Below are 18,923 nucleotides of genomic sequence, written 5' to 3'. Positions count from 1 at the left end.
GAGTAGATTATTTTTTTAATAACAAGCGAAATATGTTGGCTGCGTAAATTAGACCGATTTATAAAAAATGCACATTCATCCTCTGCCAGCAGGAGGTGCTTTAAGCAAGAGAAACGAGGTTTCCCCGGTAATGGCTATAGACCAGGGGTTTTCAAACCTGTCCTGGAGCCTCCCCTGCCCTGCACATTTTGCTTGTCTCTCTCATCTAATACACCTGATTCAAATCATCAGCTCATTAATAGAGACTGCAAGACCTGAATTGGGTGTGCCTAATAAGGGAGACATACAAAATGTGCAGGGCAGGGGAGGCTCCAGGACAGGTTTGAAAACCCCTGCTATAGACAAAGCAGCTCTTAATTTAAAAATGCTGCCTGCAGGATGAAATGAAAATGACATTTTCTAAAGACTGTCTTTCCTCAGAAATACAGTGATATAAAAACCCACCCCTCGGTTTGATTTTTAAACGTGCATTACGTTTATTCAATGAAGTCTATTGGAAAATCAGTCTGTTTTTATATCGTCGCCACAAATAAATATCTGTTTGGGAAACACATACCATAGCACAATAACCTGAGACCAACTTCATTACTCATTATTAGCTGCGTTTGTAGCCGGTCGGTGAACGTGATTTCACCAAGTACAACATGTTCCTGGATCAACATCCTTGTTGATCCTGGAACAACATTTCAATCAACCAATCAGAATTGAGGGATAACATTTTAGGCTTACAATCAGAGTTAGATGCTTCTACACCCTTGTTAATCAGCTATCATTTCCCTCTGATTTCAAGAATAAATTATGGTTATGTGCTGATATCCAATCGTTTGCGGAGATTGAAAGCTGGATCGCGCCTATAGGACATGCATTCGCCGGTGCAATGTAAAAACTTCATTTTTGCTCATAAAGCGGTCAGAGTAGGGTTGCCACCCGTCCCTTAAAATACGGAATCGTACCGTATTTGAGAATGAAATTGCGCGTCCCGTTTTGAATCAATACGGGACGGGTTTTGTCCCGGTTATTTTTTTATTTTTATTTTTTTTAAAGCAGCGTCTCATGCAAATAATCACTGCGGGAAAGCCAGCCGCGGTTCAGAAAAAACACTGTCAAGCCAGCCGCGATTGATTTTAAGTGTGCGCGCATATTACAGTGATTAGGGTAGTTTCAGAAACAACACAGAGAGAACGCGCTTGCAGAGCGCTTTTCATTTAGACGCCCAGGACTGAGAGATAATACTACAAAATGCTCGTGAATTTTTTTCTTACTTATTTATTTGCATTTCTGCTTTAATATCAGTTTTATTTATTGGCGTACTTGACGGTTCTTTTCGGACAAATGGGACATTATTAGACTTTAGAGTCTAATAAGTAGAAAAAAACAAAAACAACGATCAGTTCTTATTCAGGACGGCCCATATTATATGCACAACTCTAAAGCATTCCCCCATTATTTAAATCCAGGGCTCGCAAAATCGCTAGCCCGAAGTCCTGGGGCTATTGTGTTTTCCAGTCGGGCTAACAAAATTTTTGACCGGCCTATCTTAGAGTATAGAGGGCTCCTGCATAAACAACAACAACAACAACAAAAAAAAAAAAACCTCTTCAAATTCCTTGATATTTGTGTATTGAAAACATTTTTGATTGACTTTAGATTCCTGATCTAATTTTCTATATTTAAAAAAATAAAAATAAAAAATAAATAAATATTTGGGCTAGTTAAATTAATTTTCGGGCTACCAAAATCTGAAGAGTACCTGCCAGAAGGGCTTATAATTATTATTATTTTTTTTTGTTTCTTGTTTTTCTTTAATATCTTATTTTGCACAGAGCCATATTCATATTAATTTATAAGTTAATGTCACTTGTTTACACTTTCCATTTTGGGAGTTTTTAAATCGAATAGTTTATGTTAGCTATTTAGAGGCTATAGTATTTCATATGTTCAGTTATTTTTTATTTTTTTGTATTTGTTTCTTTAACTCTAAGTATTTTGAATATGCAATTGCTTTATTTAAATAAAAGAATGTCCAAGACAAAGCTACTAAGTTTCTTATGAGTGTATGTACACAAGCAGTGGAATATAGGCTACTGCGATGCAACGCGGGGCGCCACCTGAAATCTTGCCTAGGGCGCCAAATTGGTTAGAGCCAGGCCTGCTTATGGTAGGCTATGTGTGTGCGCTGCTACAGCAGCGTCCTGCTCATATGCGCTAACTCCGACTAAAGATTATGTCGTATTTATAACCCAAGTAAAATAAAAAATGTTTAAGTAAATCTCTCTATCTGACTCGATTTTGTAGAGTTTGTATAAGATTTGATGTCGGCAAAAAGTAGGGTCATTCATAGGCTAATCATGACCGATCATTGTTTACATTATCAGTCATTTACTGTCACTTCAGCGAACTCGTGCTTTTCTCTTTTAAAAGTCCTAATATGTATTATATGAAGCTTGTATTGTTGCAATGCTTAAATATATCAGTTAATTTTAAATAACCCAATAAATTCATAAAATAATTATTACTATTTGAGATTCAAGACAAGTCTGGCTATCCTAACTTATCCTATCCTAACGTAAGTTATTTACGATGGATTTTAAGAAGATTCTTTTCAAGAATTAGAATTTTCTTAATTTTTGTCTTAAGAATAATCTTAAGTAAAAAGATAAGAATATTCTTAAAACGATTTTTGGGGGAATACAAAATATTCTTAACTTTTTTCTTATTATTGAAAAATAAGAAGAAAATGGCAGTTAAGAAGAAATTTCTTTTTAAGAATGTTTCGTGAATCCGGCCCCTCTAGTGTCAACATAGGGTTATTTGTTTGTTACAAATTTAGATGTATTTCTGTGGTTGTTTCTAACTATTTTTCGTACCATTTTACCATTTATATTTGAAAATAATAAATAAATAATATGATAGCAGAAAGTGATATTTCTTTTATTTTTGTCAGATAAGCTCCTCTGCTGCAATTCACCTTCAGTCAAGCTCCTCCCACAAGATCACGTAATCACTTAAGCTCCTCCAACAATAATCGCATCATCAGTGAAGCTCCGCCCACAGTAATTCACCAACAAATGCTGGAATATTCCCATCAGTTCACAAGAGCAGACGAGCATCAACTCATCAGGAAGAGCTGAAATATGCCAAGACTGAGTTTAAGAGGACAGAGAGAAGATGAGAGATCCAGAAGCCCGCAGAATCAAACACACTGAAGATACTGAAGGACAAACAGGTTGGTGTTTATGTGTCTTTCTTTATTAATAGTGCTCATGGATATAAAGCTTCAAGCAGATTTAAATTTGCTGTAATAGGAAAAATCTTTAGAGCTCTGCAATAAATAAAGCGTCATATTATCCATAAGTCAGGCTTTTTTCAGTTAGTCTGACTTATTTTGAGCCAAATCAAGTGACAATAAGTCAGACTATCTGAAATAAGCCTGACTTATTTGGTAAACTTGGTTTATGGAACACCCCCCAGATGTCTAATGAGTTTGTTTGTTTGTGTTTATGCAGCTCTTACGGTGTTTTTTTGTTTTTTGTTTTTTTGGAAATAAATATTTTATAAACATCAGTTCCTGGAGAGTAAAGTGCATATGTTCAGCTTGGAATGCTACATTTTTGCTTTATATCTTAAATTCACTATTGATATTGATCACAAATGAGGGGTAAAACCCAATCATCCATTTCATTCATTCATTCGGTGCAGGGGCCTGCTTAAATCTGCCACAGATGGTACATTTAATAAGAGTAAAAAAAAAAAAAATTATATATATATATATATATATAATTTTTTTTTTTTTTTTTTCTAAGTGAGAATTTGCATGTTAATGTTGTCATTACTGTTGTCATACTCATTTTTCCGTTATTTATTTAAAGCACATACTTACTTCCATTAAAATGTCTTGCTATTTTTGCACATTGTCTGTCTTGTATACTTGTATATTGTTCTTTTTATAATATGTATCGGCTTGTCACTGTCATTCTGTAGCACCGTGGAGCTCTGTCACAAAAACAAATTCCTAGTATGTGTAAACATACCTGGCTATAAAGCTCATTCTGATTCTGATTCTGATTCTGATTAAAAGTACATTTTGTATGCTTCACTGTCAAATGTTTACCAAGAAATACATTTTAATATTATTAGTAACAGCACTTTGTAATGCAAAACAATAGTAATTTTATGATTACCAAATCTTCTGGTGCTTTTCTGATATCACTGCGAACAAATGTTGGTCTGGAGTCCTGTAAGGGACACTTGATATGAACTGGGTACTTTTTCAGTAACATTGTTACATAATTTTGTAGTAAGTAAAGCATATTTATTAGTTCTTCCTATAGAATTATTTAGGATTTTAAATATAATAATTTGAAGATCAATGTATTTCATTTATGAAACACTTTCAGGGATATATGTATATATTTATTTATTTATTTATTTAATATTAAATTGGGTTTTTTTATGCATCAAAATGATCAAAATATTGTATAACAGTTATCTTCACATTGTTAAATCATGGTTAATCTTTGTCCAAATTTGTCTGCTTGTTATAAGTTACTGAAAATGAACCATTTGTACTTTTATTTAGAGTTGATTGAAGAAATCGATGAAAATGAAGAACTGAGTGAAGCTGAGGAGCAAAGTCAAGCCAAACCTGGAGAAAAATCGTTGAGTTGCTCTCAAATCAAACAGAAAGATTTAAAGAAAAGAGGAGCCAAGAAATATTTCACCTGCACTCAGTGTGGAAAGAGTGTCTCCAGCAAAGGATGTCTTATGCGTCACATGAAGATCCACACTGGAGAGAAACCCTTCACATGTGATCAGTGCGGTAGGAGTTTCACACGATCATCACACCTTGAGGATCACATGAAGATCCACACCGGAGAGAAACCGTACAAGTGTGATCAGTGTGGGAAGAGTTTTGCACTAAAAAGAGTATTTGAAGCACATACGAGTGTTCACACTGGAGAGAGTCCATTCACATGTGATCAGTGCGGGAAGAGTTTTGCACTAAAAGGACAACTTGCAGCACACATGAGAGTTCATACTGGAGAAAAACCATTTTCTTGTAATCAATGTGGGAAGAGTTTTGCACGATCATCAACTCTTAAAGCACACACAAATGTTCACACTAGAGAGAAACTGTTTGCATGTGATCAATGCGACAAAGTGTTTTTGAGAGCTTCACACCTGGAGCAGCACATGAGAGTTCATACAAAAGAGAAACCATATCCATGTCATTTATGTGGAAAGAGTTTCTCACGTCTACAACATTTGAAAGGACATCAGAAAATGCACACTGGTGTGAGAGAGTACATGTGCTTTGAGTGTGAAAAGACTTTTACTACAGCGAGCAATTTAAAACTGCATGAGAGGATTCACACTGGAGAAAAACCTTTTAAATGTTCACACTGCGACAAGAGATTCAGTCATTCAGGAAATCTGAAAATACATGAGAGGATCCACACTGGAGAAAAACCTTTTATGTGTTCACACTGTGACAAGAGATTCAATCAGTCAGGATATCTAAAAATACATGAGAGGATTCACACTGGAGAGAAACTGTATCACTGCACTGAATGTGGGAAGCGTTTCAAATGTTCATCTACTCTACAAAGACATACAAAACACAATCACAATAAGTAGATCATCTTCATCTCCAGCACTTCCAGATCTGATGCCACATCTTTACCAAATGTGACACAATAACGCATCAAACAATGAAACATCATCTGGATTACTCCCCAAAGGAACTTAATGTTGCTTCATGATATAAATGATATAATCGTTCTTTTTTATGAGTTTCATATAATGTTCCAAATGTTTTAATGCATAATGATTAATTGTAGGTTGCTTACTCTTTCGTGAAGGAATGTAAAAGCTCTTTACAAACTGTTGTTGATCAGGAAGCTGAAGAAGATTCTGTAACACTTAAGAGAGCTGAGATTTATTTTGAACCCTTTTATTCACTGTTGTTTTTAAAATGACTATTCGTCCACTTAGGAACACAGAAGCAAGATATACTGTCATGCAGCTTTGTAATTGATTCGCTTTGCTTCTCTTGTAAAAATTGATGAGACTGGAACCTTGTATTAAAGGGCCCTGTTTTTCTTAAAGGAAAAGAAGAGGAAAAAGAATACAGTTAAATAACTGGACTGATGTGCAGTATTGTAAGACTAGTCATACTGTTAAAACCGTAAACCTTGATACCTAGAAAAATTTGCTTTTTATATTTTATTATCTTTTAATTGTATTTGCATATGGAAAATGTCTTTAAAATATCTCAATAAAGCTTTTGAATTGAATTGAATGCCTTTATTGTCATTGTGTTGTCATGGAAAAGGCAACTTTGTGCTTATTTCACTCATAGACCGCAGTTTCATTCCTTTAAAAAGTATTAATTTTGATGCGCTGATCCCTGTAGATTCCCTGTAGACCGCTGTGAAATAATGTAGATAAGACTTTTCACAGTGCTTAAAAAGATACCTTTTCACAACAATATTTCAATTAACAATATTTAATTATTTTTTTTATTATTTTTTATTTTTTACAGACAACAGCATTGTGAAAGGGATCCCCGTTTGTGAAAACAGTAACGTCATGCACATGTATTAAGTGTTCAGTCTAAAGGCAAGTGTTTCTTTACAAAGTGACATCCCCATCTTCTGGCCTGTCAGCATATTTTTGAGTCGACCAAAAAAAAGTCTTCGTTCCCGCTCTAGCCCCGCCCCCGACTCTGCTCTCTCAGGTCTGCATTTACAAGCGCACGAGTTTTGCTACTGGTTTACCTTCATACGTCAGTGGCTTGCCCTATTTTACTTATGTACTGACGTTACTGATGATTGGGCGATGCAAATGTGGGGGGCATAACTATTAACTATCTCTTAAAGAGTAGACCTATCTCTGCTGTGTGCTCTCTGTAGAGAGAGGGGTTCATTGAAATGTCAGAGGAGACACAGCTGGACAGATCTTGTGCCCTGCAGACTCGGAAAGTGTCTGTGTAAATCTGTTTCATTGTGTATTCTTATTAATTCAATTTACGGTACATTTAGGTCATGAGTGAGCCAGACATCTATTCTTTGGAGGGTTTCAGAGAGGGGGGCGATCTCTGTAGATTGCCATTTATCGGTGTTTTGCCGAGATTGAGCCATAGCTGACGATTAACCATTTTGCCTGACGGCTCTCTAAACACAAAGCGCTTTCTATTCTTCTGATAATTGCGTTAAGTCGTAACAGTTTGATCCCCTGAGGTCCAGACAAACTGGCGTCCGGTGATGGTCATGTGATTGTCATGGGTCAATTTAATGGCTGAGAAAGAGAATCATTCTAGATTCTCTGGCGATTTCTGCAGTTTGTTTTGGGATCTCTTCGACCAAGATCCTACACAGAACATACACAAAGTAAATTGAAATGTGATATGAAGCGGTATAGTGACTATAGTTACTGATACAGATTCGAAAGAGGAAAATGTGATCTATGTGTAAATGAAGTGAGTGTGTGTAAACATCTTAAATATCTCAGTTTGGGTTCCTACGCAGTTTGGAAATACAGAAATTGATTTTTCATTTCCAGGAAACGCATGGAAAAAGGCAACTTTGCGCTTGTTTTATTCATAAACTACAGTTCATGATTCCTTTAAAAAGTATTACATTTGAAATGCTGATCCCTGTAGATTCCCTGTAGACAGCTGTGAAATAATGTAGATTAGACAAAACGTTTTCACAGTGCTTCAAAAAGGTACATTTACACAAAAAAATATTTGGTTCTTATATTGTGAAAAGGATCCCCGTTTGTGAAAACAGTAACGTCATGCACGTGTATTATGTTCAGTCTAAAGGCAAGTGTTTCTTTACAAAGTGCCATCCCCATCTACTGGACTGCCAGCATATTATTTAGTCATTTTCATGGATCTGTGTGAACAGAGGCGTTGCACCAAATCTCGGACCAAACTCTAACTTCTAAACACTTTATTGTCTCTGTAATGAGTATTGAAGATGGGGGAATATCAAATCCACTCTAAAATTTGAATAAAGAGAAATTATAATCAAGTCTGACAAAAGAAAAGGTTTAATATTGCTGGCATTTTTATGATCATTGTCAGTTTCTAAACATGAAAAACTGGCAATGAACTAATTACTTTATTGCAATTAAAATCGAACTATATATTTGCAGTGTTTTTCTCTTACAGATGTTTCATTCATGTCACATTGTGAGAAATAACAGTGCTGTCTTTCATTGGAGGACCGTGTGTAAGCTCTTAGTTTTAGGCAAGGGGAGGGGCGACAGTAGTAGCGCATTCCTTGAGTCTCTTCAGTGGAAAACGACGAACACTTGTGCTGTATTTCTAGCGGAATCGATAAAGGTATGAGGTCTATTGTCTATTATCTGCCTCTATGGTTATTGTCTTGTGTACATATTAAGTGCCGTATTCGCTGGGGAGTCCTGGTTTAATGTGATGCATTTCTGGATCTTTGTACCTTTGGTGTTTGCTGTGTAAGGAAATGGTGTATACTTGGCGGGCACATGAACTAAATTTAGGGTGCTGAAACCCTTTCTGCTCGTTGATGACATTGCCTTGGTAACTTGTGATTTGTCAAACACATTGAATGAGATAATCTGCTGATGATCCTGAATGGCTTGTTGAATGAGTGTTGATAGCCTCAGTCCATTAATATTAACAGAGCAGCTGAAAGGACTCATTTCATGCACATGGTTCCTGTTTTCACCTCATTTATTATGCTGACGTCTTCAATTAAATTAGTTTTAATTGGCAATTTACAGGAAATCTGGCATCAACAAACTGAGGTTTGTTTGTTACAAATTTGTAGATGTATGTGTCATTATTTTTAACTATTTTTCTTACCATTACCATTACTTATTTGAAAATAAATACATAAATAATATGATCGCAGTAGGTGATATATATTTTATTTTGTCAGATTAGCTCCTCGAATGCTTCGTTCACTTTCAATGAAGCTCCTCCCACACTAATTAGATCATCAGTGAAGCTCCGCCCACAGTAATTCACCAATAAATGCTGGAATATTCCCATCAGTTTACAAGAGCAGACGAGCATCAAATCATCAGGAAGAGCTGAAATCTGCTAAGTCTGAGTTTAAGAGGACAGAGAGAAGATGAGAGACCCAGAACCCTGCAGAATCAAACACTCTGAAGATACTGAAGGACAAACAGGTTGGTGTTTATGTTTCTTTCTTTATTAATAGTGCTGATGGATATAAAGCTTCAAGCAGATTTAAATTTGCTTTAATAGGAAACATCTTTAGAGCTCTGCAATAAATAAAGCATCATATTATGACAGGACTCAACTATTTAAACATCTGTTTACAGCACTTTGAAATGTTATTTTTAATGGGATAACCAATTACATTTTGTGGTAAACAAACTATTATTTAAATTAAATAAATACATCAAATTACCACCATAACCAGTAGATGGCAGCAGAGAAGCAGTTATTGGCTTAGAAGTCTTTCATTTTTGCTTTTTATTCTGAAATGATAAATTCACTATTATAATACATCAAATGTTGTCTTTACTGTCAAATGTGTATTACTAAGAAGTAAATGTTTAATAGTATTAGTAATAGCACTTTTTAATGCAAAACAATTGTTACTTTATGATTACCAAAACTGCTTCTGGTGCTTTTCTGGTATCACTTTGAACTAATGTTGGTCTGGAGTCCTGTAAGAGACACTTAATTTGAACTAATCAATATTAATATGAGTACTTTTTCACTAACATTGATAAATATTTTGGAGTAAGTAAAGAATATTAGTTCTTTTCATATTATTTAGGATTTTTAAACCTATAGTGTTTAAATAATAATAATTTGAAGATCAACGTACCTCATTTGTAGAAATTCTTCAAGGACATATCATTTCTAAAAATGCATAAAAATGATCCAAATATTGTATAACAGCTGTCTTTACATTGTTGTATCAGGGTTAATTTTAAATGTCCACATTTGTCTGCTTTTTATCAGGTATTGCAAATGAACCATTTTTTCTTTTATTTAGAGTTGATTGAAGAAATCAATGAGAATTCAGAATTGAGTGAAGTCGAAGAGCAAAGTCAAGCCAAACCTGGAGAATATCCTTTGAGTTGCAATTTAAAACTGCATGAGAGGATCCACTCTGGAGAAAATCCTTACAAGTGTTCACACTGCGACAAGAGATTCAGTTATTCAGGATATCTAAAAACACATGAGATGATCCACACTGGAGAGAAACCTTATCAGTGTTCACACTGCAACAAGAGATTCCGTTTTTCAGGAAATCTGAAAACCCATGAGATGATTCACTCTAAAGATAAACCTTTTAAGTGTTCCCACTGTGACAAGAGATTCAATCAGCCAGGATATCTGAAAAAACATGAGAGGATCCACACTGGAGATAAACCTTTTAAATGTTCACACTGCGACAAGAGATTCAATCAGTCAGTAAATCTGAAAAGACATGAGAGGATCCACACTAAAGATAAACCTTATAAGTGTTCACACTGTGACAAGAGATTCAGTTGTTCAGGAAATCTGAAAACACACGAGAGGATCCACACTGGAGAGAAACCGTATCACTGCACTGAATGTGGGAGGCGTTTCAATACTTCATCTTCTCTACACAGTCATACAATACACAAGCACAGTAAGTAGATCATCTTCAGATCCAGCACTTTCAGATCTGATGCTGCGTCCTCAACAAATGCGACACAATAAGGCACCAATTACGGTTATCAATTTTCAAGCAGATTTAAATTTGCTGTAATAGGAAAAATCTTTAGAGCTCTGCAATAAATAAAGCATTAATTATGACAGGAACTATTTAAACATCTGTTTACAGCACTTTTAAATGTTATTCTTCATGGGATAACCACATACATTTTGCGGTAAACAAACTATTATTTAAAATTAAATAAATACATAAAATTACCACCATAGCCAGTAGATGGCAGCAGAGAAGCAGTTATTGGCTTATTAGTCTTTATTTTTTGCCTTTTATTTTGAAATGATAAATTCACTATTATAATATATCAAATAAGCAAATGTTGTCTTATTTACTGTCAAATGTGTATTACCAAGAAATTAATGGTTAATATTATTAGTAACTGTTGCGGGGTAGCACCACGATCAACCTTGTTAAATTTCAGTTCTACTGGCGGACAAATATGGACATTGATTCCGGCTAGAAAATCAGGCAAAGGAGAAGTAAATCCTCTTATACTTCTCTTTCATTTGTCAGGCAGTTAGTGATTTCCATTTTCAGAATGTTAGGATTTCTGACAATCAGGTGGCAGTATTAAACTGGCCAACAATTGTGGTATGTTGTGGTCTGCAGAAAATAAAGGTATACAATATGATTACAATGTCTGTAGATATTCATTACAGATGATCACATTAAGTGTCAATAACTGATTAAACTGGTCATCACAAGATGCTCAACTGTCAGATATTAACAACACTGTATGATAAGGTAAACTCAGATACGTGGCATGACGAAGTAGGAAATACCGAAAGTGCGCGTCAGTTTTAATTAGACGCGTCTAACGAGATTATCGTCTATCCGCAATCACATCGCGACCGTCATAGCACAATCATTCACTTAACATCAGCCAGTCACAATTATAACTACAAAGTGCTAGCAAAACAATATTTGCATGATTACTCACATTTGTTGCATGAACGCACAACCTTGAACGATAATAGAGAGAGCGACTGAAGCTTGCTCTTGCGTCAGCGTTGCTAATTTTTCCGTTCCGGGTGATCTTTCTGGTGCCTTTCTGGTATCACTTTGAACAAATGTTGGTCTGGAGACCTGTATGGGACACTTCATATGAACTGGGTACTTTTTCAGTAACATTGATAATTAAGTAAAGCATTTAATAGTTTTTCCTTTTAGGATTTTTGCCTATAGTGTTTTAAAAATATTAATTTGAAGATCTATGTGCCTCATTTATGGAACATTTTCAGGGATATATATATATATATATATATATATATATATATATATATATATATATATATATATAATTTTTTTGCATCAATGCATCAAAATGATCAAAATGTTGTATAACAGTTATCTTTACATTGTAAAACCAGGGTTAATCTTTATGCCCACATTGGTCTGCTTTACTGAAAATGAACCATTTTTACTTTTATTTAGTGCTGATTGAAGAAATCGATGAGAATGAAGAATTGAGTGACGCTGAGGAGAAAAGTCAAGCCAAACCTGGAGAAAAAACTTTTAGTTGCTCTCTAATCCAACAGAAAGATTTAAAGAAAAGAAGAGCCAAGAAATATTTCCCCTGCACTCAGTGTGGAACGAGTTTCTCAAGTAAACCATGTCTTATGCGTCACATGAACGTTCACACTGGAGAGAAACCTTATCAGTGTTCACAATGTGACAAGAGATTCAGTCTGTCATCAAATCTGAAAACACATGAGAGGATCCACACTGGAGAGAAACCGTTCACATGTGATCAGTGCGGGAAGAGTTTCAGACTTAAAGGACTACTTGCAGGACACATGAGAGTTCATACTGGAGAAAAACCATTTACTTGTAATCAATGTGGGAAGAGTTTTGCACGATCCTCAACTCTTAATGCACACATAAATGTTCACACTAGAGAGAAACTGTATGCATGTGATCAATGTGACAAAGTGTTTTTGACAGCTCAAAACCTGAAGATACACCTGACAGTTCATACAAAAGAGAAGCCATATCCATGTCATTTGTGTGGAAAGAGTTTCTCCCGTCTACAACATTTGAAAGGACATCAGAAAAGACACACAGGTGTGAGAGAGTACATGTGCTTTGAGTGTGAGAAGACTTTTACTACAGCGAACTGTTTAAAACGGCACGAGAGGATCCACACTGGAGAAAAACCTTATAAGTGTTCACACTGTGACAAGAGATTCAGTTATTCAGAATATATTAAAATACATGAGAGGATTCACACTGGAGAGAAACCGTATAAGTGTTCACACTGTGACAAGAGATTCAGTTGTTCAGGAGACCTGAAAATACATGAGAGGATCCACACTGGAGAGAAACCTTACAAATGTTCACACTGTGATAAGAGAGTCAGATGTTCAGGAAATCTGAAAATACATGAGAGGATCCACACTGGAGAGAAACCGTATCACTGCATTGAATGTGGGAAGCGTTTCAATAATTTATCTTCTCTACACAGTCATACAAAAAACAAGCACAGTAAGTAGATCATCTTCAGGTCCAACCAAGGGCGTAGATTTGCTCTGGACATTAGTGGGGACCTATGAATATTTACCTTTGGAATGTTGAGCGTTATTAACTGTTGAATAAATGCTGACGCGGGACAAAATGCCAGATTTCCCAACATGTTGAACTGAGCAATGCCATTGTACCATTTTAATAGGCTACTTTTAAACGCATATAATGTCAGCTTTATGTATTTTCTGAGAGGGGTGGGATTTATGTTGGGAAAGTCGGGGAGAGACGCACACTTCGATTAGACTGGATAAACACATGCAGCATCTTAATTGTTAAGAAAATGGTATTCCTAATAAATGTCTCGAATATTTTGATTATGTCCAATGCTTCTCTTTCTTTTTGGAATTATTGGACACAATTCACTATGTCTTTTCAAATGCCTAGGTCTGTTTAATTTCCTTAATTATAACATTTCTAGCACTATTTTTGTTATGAATGAGCCTCCCGCAGCGTCTCTTCCGCACCATCAGAGGGAGCCTTCACCCGAGTACTAATCTGTCATTTCGGACTACATTTCCCATGTGGCCCATGCCTAGGATTGAGCCCTCACCTGTAGCTCATTACTCACTTTCTTTATATGGCGTTCTTCCTGTTTGCTCAGTGCGAAGTCTTAATTTGCTACGGTGATCTTTTCTGAGCGTTTTTCTTGTAGTGTTTCTCCAATTTCTGTTTTGGACTGTTTGCTCGTGTTTGTTTCTAGCTGCCAGCCCCGACCTTTCTGCATGTTACATGGACTTTGATTCTCGCTGTCTGCCCCGACCTCACTGCCTGACCTGGATTACGATTATCGCTTGACGTTTGTTTGTATCTTCTACCTCTATAATAAACGTGCTGCAAATGAATCCACTTGCCTCTGCCTCATCATCACAGAAGACTTCGCCAACACAGGATCCAGCGGCTATCGTGCAACTTTCTTCCGAACTCTCAGCACAAGCTAACCAGTTGGCGATCCATCAGAATCAACTAGTTCGGCTAACCACGCTAACGGAGGAGCTAGTTTTTCGTTTTTTTTTTTTTGTTTTTTTTTTTGCCACCATCTTAACATGTATGTCACCCAACACACCTTCTTGCATTTGGCGCTGCCTGTCTGTGAACCATAGCCTCTCACATGATAGCAAGGAAAGGCACAGCCAATAAAAATGGTCATGTGTTTTGGGGGCGGGAGGACTCAAGGAGAGAATGTGATTTATCCCTTTCTGCGTGTCTAGGTTAATGTTGACAGCATATATATATATATATTTTTTAAGTGAATTAAATTATTGGTGGGGACATTTCAATGGTCGGAGGATATTGGTGGGGACACATCCCCTCCGTCCACCCTAAATCTACGCCCCTGGGTCCAACACTTTCAGATCTGATGCTGTGTCCTCAACAAATGTGACACAATAATGCATCAAGTGATAAAATATCATCTGGATAAATCTGTCCTAACCAGTCAATAAAAGTGACATCAAAGAAACATTATCTAAAGTTTTCTCAGTGAATAAAATTCATCAAAATCCAGCAGATTCAACTGAGAGATTCAGATCAACTCAAAGATGGAGTTCCTCCCCAAAGAAACGTAATTGTACTTCATGATATAATTGTGCTTTCTTATGAGTGTCATATAATGTATGAATGTTTTAATTCTTATTGATCAATTGTAGTTTGCTTACTCTTTCATGAAGGAAAGTAAAAGCTTTTTACAAACTGTTCTTGTTCTGGAAGCTGAAGATGCAGTAACACTTTAAGAGAGCTGGGAATTAAAAAAATATATATATTCAATGTTGTTTTTAGATGTCTATTCGTCCACTTATAATGCTTTTACTTTGCCAAGGTAAATACAGTTTTCCATTCTATGGCATATTTAAGATAATAAAATCTTTGCAAGTTTCGTTATTAACTTCAATAAACCGTTGTAAGGCATGCATTTTTTGAGTTTCGATTGAGCCATTTTGCGTGCGGGCGAGACATTCGCGGCTCACTGAGCCTAGGAGGCGAGGCTAGCGAGAATACTGCTTAAATAGTTTGCTTACTTTCCATACTGCGGGAAAGTGAGTTCAGTCCTCAGACGAGAAAGAACGACGGCGCGTAAGTGTCTACTTTAATACTATTTCACTAGGCGGTCGTTACTTAGAGTTGCTGCTAAAAGCACTTTGTCGTTTCTGTTTAATTACTTATTCCTAAGTATTAATTTTAAGCCGCTGTTCTCTTAAGCACTCTGTAGTTTCTATTCACTTATTCGTTAATATTAAATTTGAGCTGCTTCTAAAACGCACTCTGTAGTTTCTATTTACTTATTGGTTAATATTAAATTTGAGCTGCTTCTAAAACGCACTCTGTAGTTTCTATTTACTTATTGGTTAATATTAAATTTGAGCTGCTTCTAAAACGCACTCTGTAGTTTCTATTTACTTATTGGTTAATATTAAATTTGAGCTGCTTCTAAAACGCACTCTGTAGTTTCTATTCACTTATTCGTTAATATTAATTTTGAGCTGCTTCTTAAAGTACTCTGTTGTTCTATTTAATTATTCGTTTGTTTTATTTACATCTATTCACTGTTAGAAAAGGAGTGTTCTTCTGTTATTTGTCCTGCGATTGTTTTTGCTTTAAATTCTAGTTTTTATTGCAATCATTAAAATTGATAACTGAGCGTACGGCCAAGGGAAGCTTTTGTTTTTGTCATATCGTTCCCTTCTGGAGCTATTACAAGTGCGAAGCTGTTGCTTTTTGAGTTTCGATTGAGCCATTTTGCGTGCGGGCGAGACATTTGCGGCTCACTGAGCCTAGGAGGCGTCCCTAGCTTTTATCATTGAAGCACTGTTTGGTTGTCTATTTAACTGCGTCAGAACAGCTGACGCTGAAGCGTCAGCGGAAGCGTTCAGCCTCCTCGCGTGAAGACCGACGAGAGTAAAGACTGCGACTTTTCCTGCGCGACTTAGCCGAGCAACGACACCGACAACGCACTTAAGTACTCCTCTCCTTTATTTCACTCTTCTTTCTGTCCTCCTCTATCATGTGTTTCCAACTCATTCCGGTGGTCTCTTCACACCGCACTAATATCACACGCACACGTCGACGCAATATTTCTAACCTGCGTCCTATCGACACTTCTTCCACTGAACCTTTCTCTTTCACGGTTGGACTCTGGAACTGTCAATCAGCTGTCAACAAATCTGACTTCATTTCAGCATTTTCTGTGCAATCTGGTTTGAGCATTCTAGGCTTGACTGAGACCTGGATTCGTCCAGAAGACTCTGCAACCCCAGCTGCTCTTTCTAATAACTTTTCCTTCTCTCACACCCCTCGTCAGACTGGAAGGGGTGGGGGGACGGGACTTCTTATTTCTAACAACTGGAAATACTCAACCCATTCTCCTCTATGCAATTATAGTTCATTTGAATCTCATACAATCACTGTAACATCTCCTATCGAACTCCACATTGTGGTAATCTACCGCCCTCCTACTCAACTTGGCATCTTCTTAGAAGAGCTGGATGGGCTGCTGTCCTCGTTTCCAGAGGATGGCAGCCCACTTCTAGTCTTTGGGGACCTCAACATTCACCTTGACAAACCCTATGCTGCTGACTTCAATTCACTTCTAGCTTCATTTGATCTACAACGTGTTATCACTACATGCACTCATAAATCTGGCAACCAACTTGATCTCATTTACATGCGAAATTGTATTTCAGACAATATTGTGGTCAAACCCCTACACATCTCTGACCACTTCTTCATTACATTTGACCTACATCTTGCTACTTGTGCACTCCCAACCCCTCTACCTGTTACTTTTAGAAGAAACCTACGCTCTCTCTCACACTCCCATCTTTCTTCTTTAGTATCCTCCTCCCTTCCCTCTCCTACTCACTTCTCATCCCTGGACACTAATGCAGCAACTGACACCTTATGCTCCACTATTACCTCCTGTCTAGATGCTATATGCCCTCTCTCCTCCAGGCCAGCACGATCTGCTCCGACAACCCCTTGGTTATCCGATGTTCTTCGTGAGCATCGTTCCAAACTTAGGGCAGCTGAGAGAAAATGGCACAAATCTAAGGATCCATCCGACCTCAGTATGTATCGGTCTATGCTCTCATCTTTCGCTACCCAAGTACATACAGCCAAATCTTCATACTTCCACAACAGGATCAACAATTCCCCGGACGCACGCAACCTTTTCAAAACATTTAATACACTGCTTTGTCCCCCTCCACCACCTCCCACAACTTCTATAACAGCTGATGATTTCGCCACATTTTTTACAGACAAAACTACATCGATCAATAATAAGTTCTCAGCTCCACACATACAGGAACTAAAATTGACCACAATCACGGCTGGAACCCCCCACTTCTCCTTCTGTCCTTGCTCGGAGGCAGAAGTAACCAAACTTTTCCTCTCCAGCCATCCGACGACATGTCCTTTAGATCCTATCCCCTCACACCTTCTCCAAGCAATCTCCCCTACAATCCTACCGGCGCTCACACACATCATCAACACATCTCTTCTCACAGGCACTTTTCCCACTACATTTAAGCAGGCCCGGGTAACCCCACTGCTCAAAAAACCTACACTTAACTCCTCACTCATAGACAACTACAGACCTGTCTCCCTCCTTCCATTCATAGCAAAAACACTGGAACGGGCTGTTTTCAACCAGCTATCCTTATTCCTCTCACAGAACAATCTACTGGACTCTAACCAATCAGGGTTCAGAAGCGGCCATTCAACTGAGACTGCGCTACTGTCTGTCACTGAAGCCTTGCGGACGGCAAAAGCTGAGTCCAAATCATCGGTACTCATCTTGCTGGACCTATCTGCAGCTTTTGACACTGTGAATCACCAGATCCTCCTGTCCACCCTCTCAATGCTGGGTATTACAGGGACTTCACTTCGCTGGTTCAAATCCTACCTCTCTGGTAGGTCTTTCAGAGTGGCCTGGGGAGGCGAGGTATCCAAAACTCATCAACTGGTCACTGGGGTTCCTCAGGGTTCAGTTCTTGGACCTCTCCTCTTCTCCATATACACTACATCTCTGGGCCCCATCATACAGGCACATGGCTTCTCCTACCATTGCTATGCTGATGACACACAGCTCTATCTTTCTTTCAAACCAGACGATCCATCGGTAGCTGCACGGATCTCAGGTTGCCTAGCGGATATCTCTGCATGGATGAAGGAACACCATCTACACCTCAATCTAGCAAAGACGGAACTCCTTATCTTTCCTGCCACTCCATCTCTACAGCATGACTTCTCCATCCAGTTAGGTTCATCAACAATTACCCCATCAACTTCAGCCAGAAATCTGGGTGTTATCTTTGACAACCAACTGACTTTTAAAGACCACATAGCTAAGACCGCTCGATCTTGCAGGTTTGCATTGTACAACATCAGAAAGATCAGGCCCTTCCTAACAGAGCATGCTACACAACTCCTCGTCCAGGCCCTGGTCATTTCCAGGCTGGACTACTGCAATGCTCTTTTAGCTGGTCTTCCAGCATGTACAATCAAGCCTCTACAAATGATTCAGAATGCAGCAGCACGACTGGTCTTCAACGAGCCCAAAAAGGCCCATGTTACACCTCTCTTCATATCCCTGCACTGGCTACCGGTTACAGCACGCATCAAATTCAAGACACTGATGCTGGCCTATAGGACAGCCACCGGATCATCACCTGC

The 18,923-nt window shown here is 37.6% G+C and overlaps 1 protein-coding gene across 1 annotated transcript in view; it reads left to right on the top strand.

Annotated features, from left to right (window-relative positions):
- The window catches only part of LOC141343542 (uncharacterized), a gene marked incomplete at its 5' end in the record, with an annotated part of 269,291 nt that overhangs the window by 228,704 nt on the left and 21,664 nt on the right, over positions 1-18,923 (top strand). The window contains 4 exon segments of the mRNA XM_073848140.1: positions 4,592-5,614; positions 10,131-10,653; positions 12,337-12,578; positions 12,663-13,214. Coding sequence (XP_073704241.1) covers positions 4,592-5,614; positions 10,131-10,653; positions 12,337-12,578; positions 12,663-13,214 — 2,340 coding nt within the window.

This window comes from Garra rufa, chromosome 1 (genome assembly GCF_049309525.1).
Source record: "Garra rufa chromosome 1, GarRuf1.0, whole genome shotgun sequence".
In the NCBI taxonomy this organism is placed as follows: Eukaryota; Metazoa; Chordata; class Actinopteri; order Cypriniformes; family Cyprinidae; genus Garra; species Garra rufa.
The sequence above is the reverse complement of the archived record's forward strand: the minus strand, read 5'-3'. Positions and strand labels throughout refer to the sequence as shown.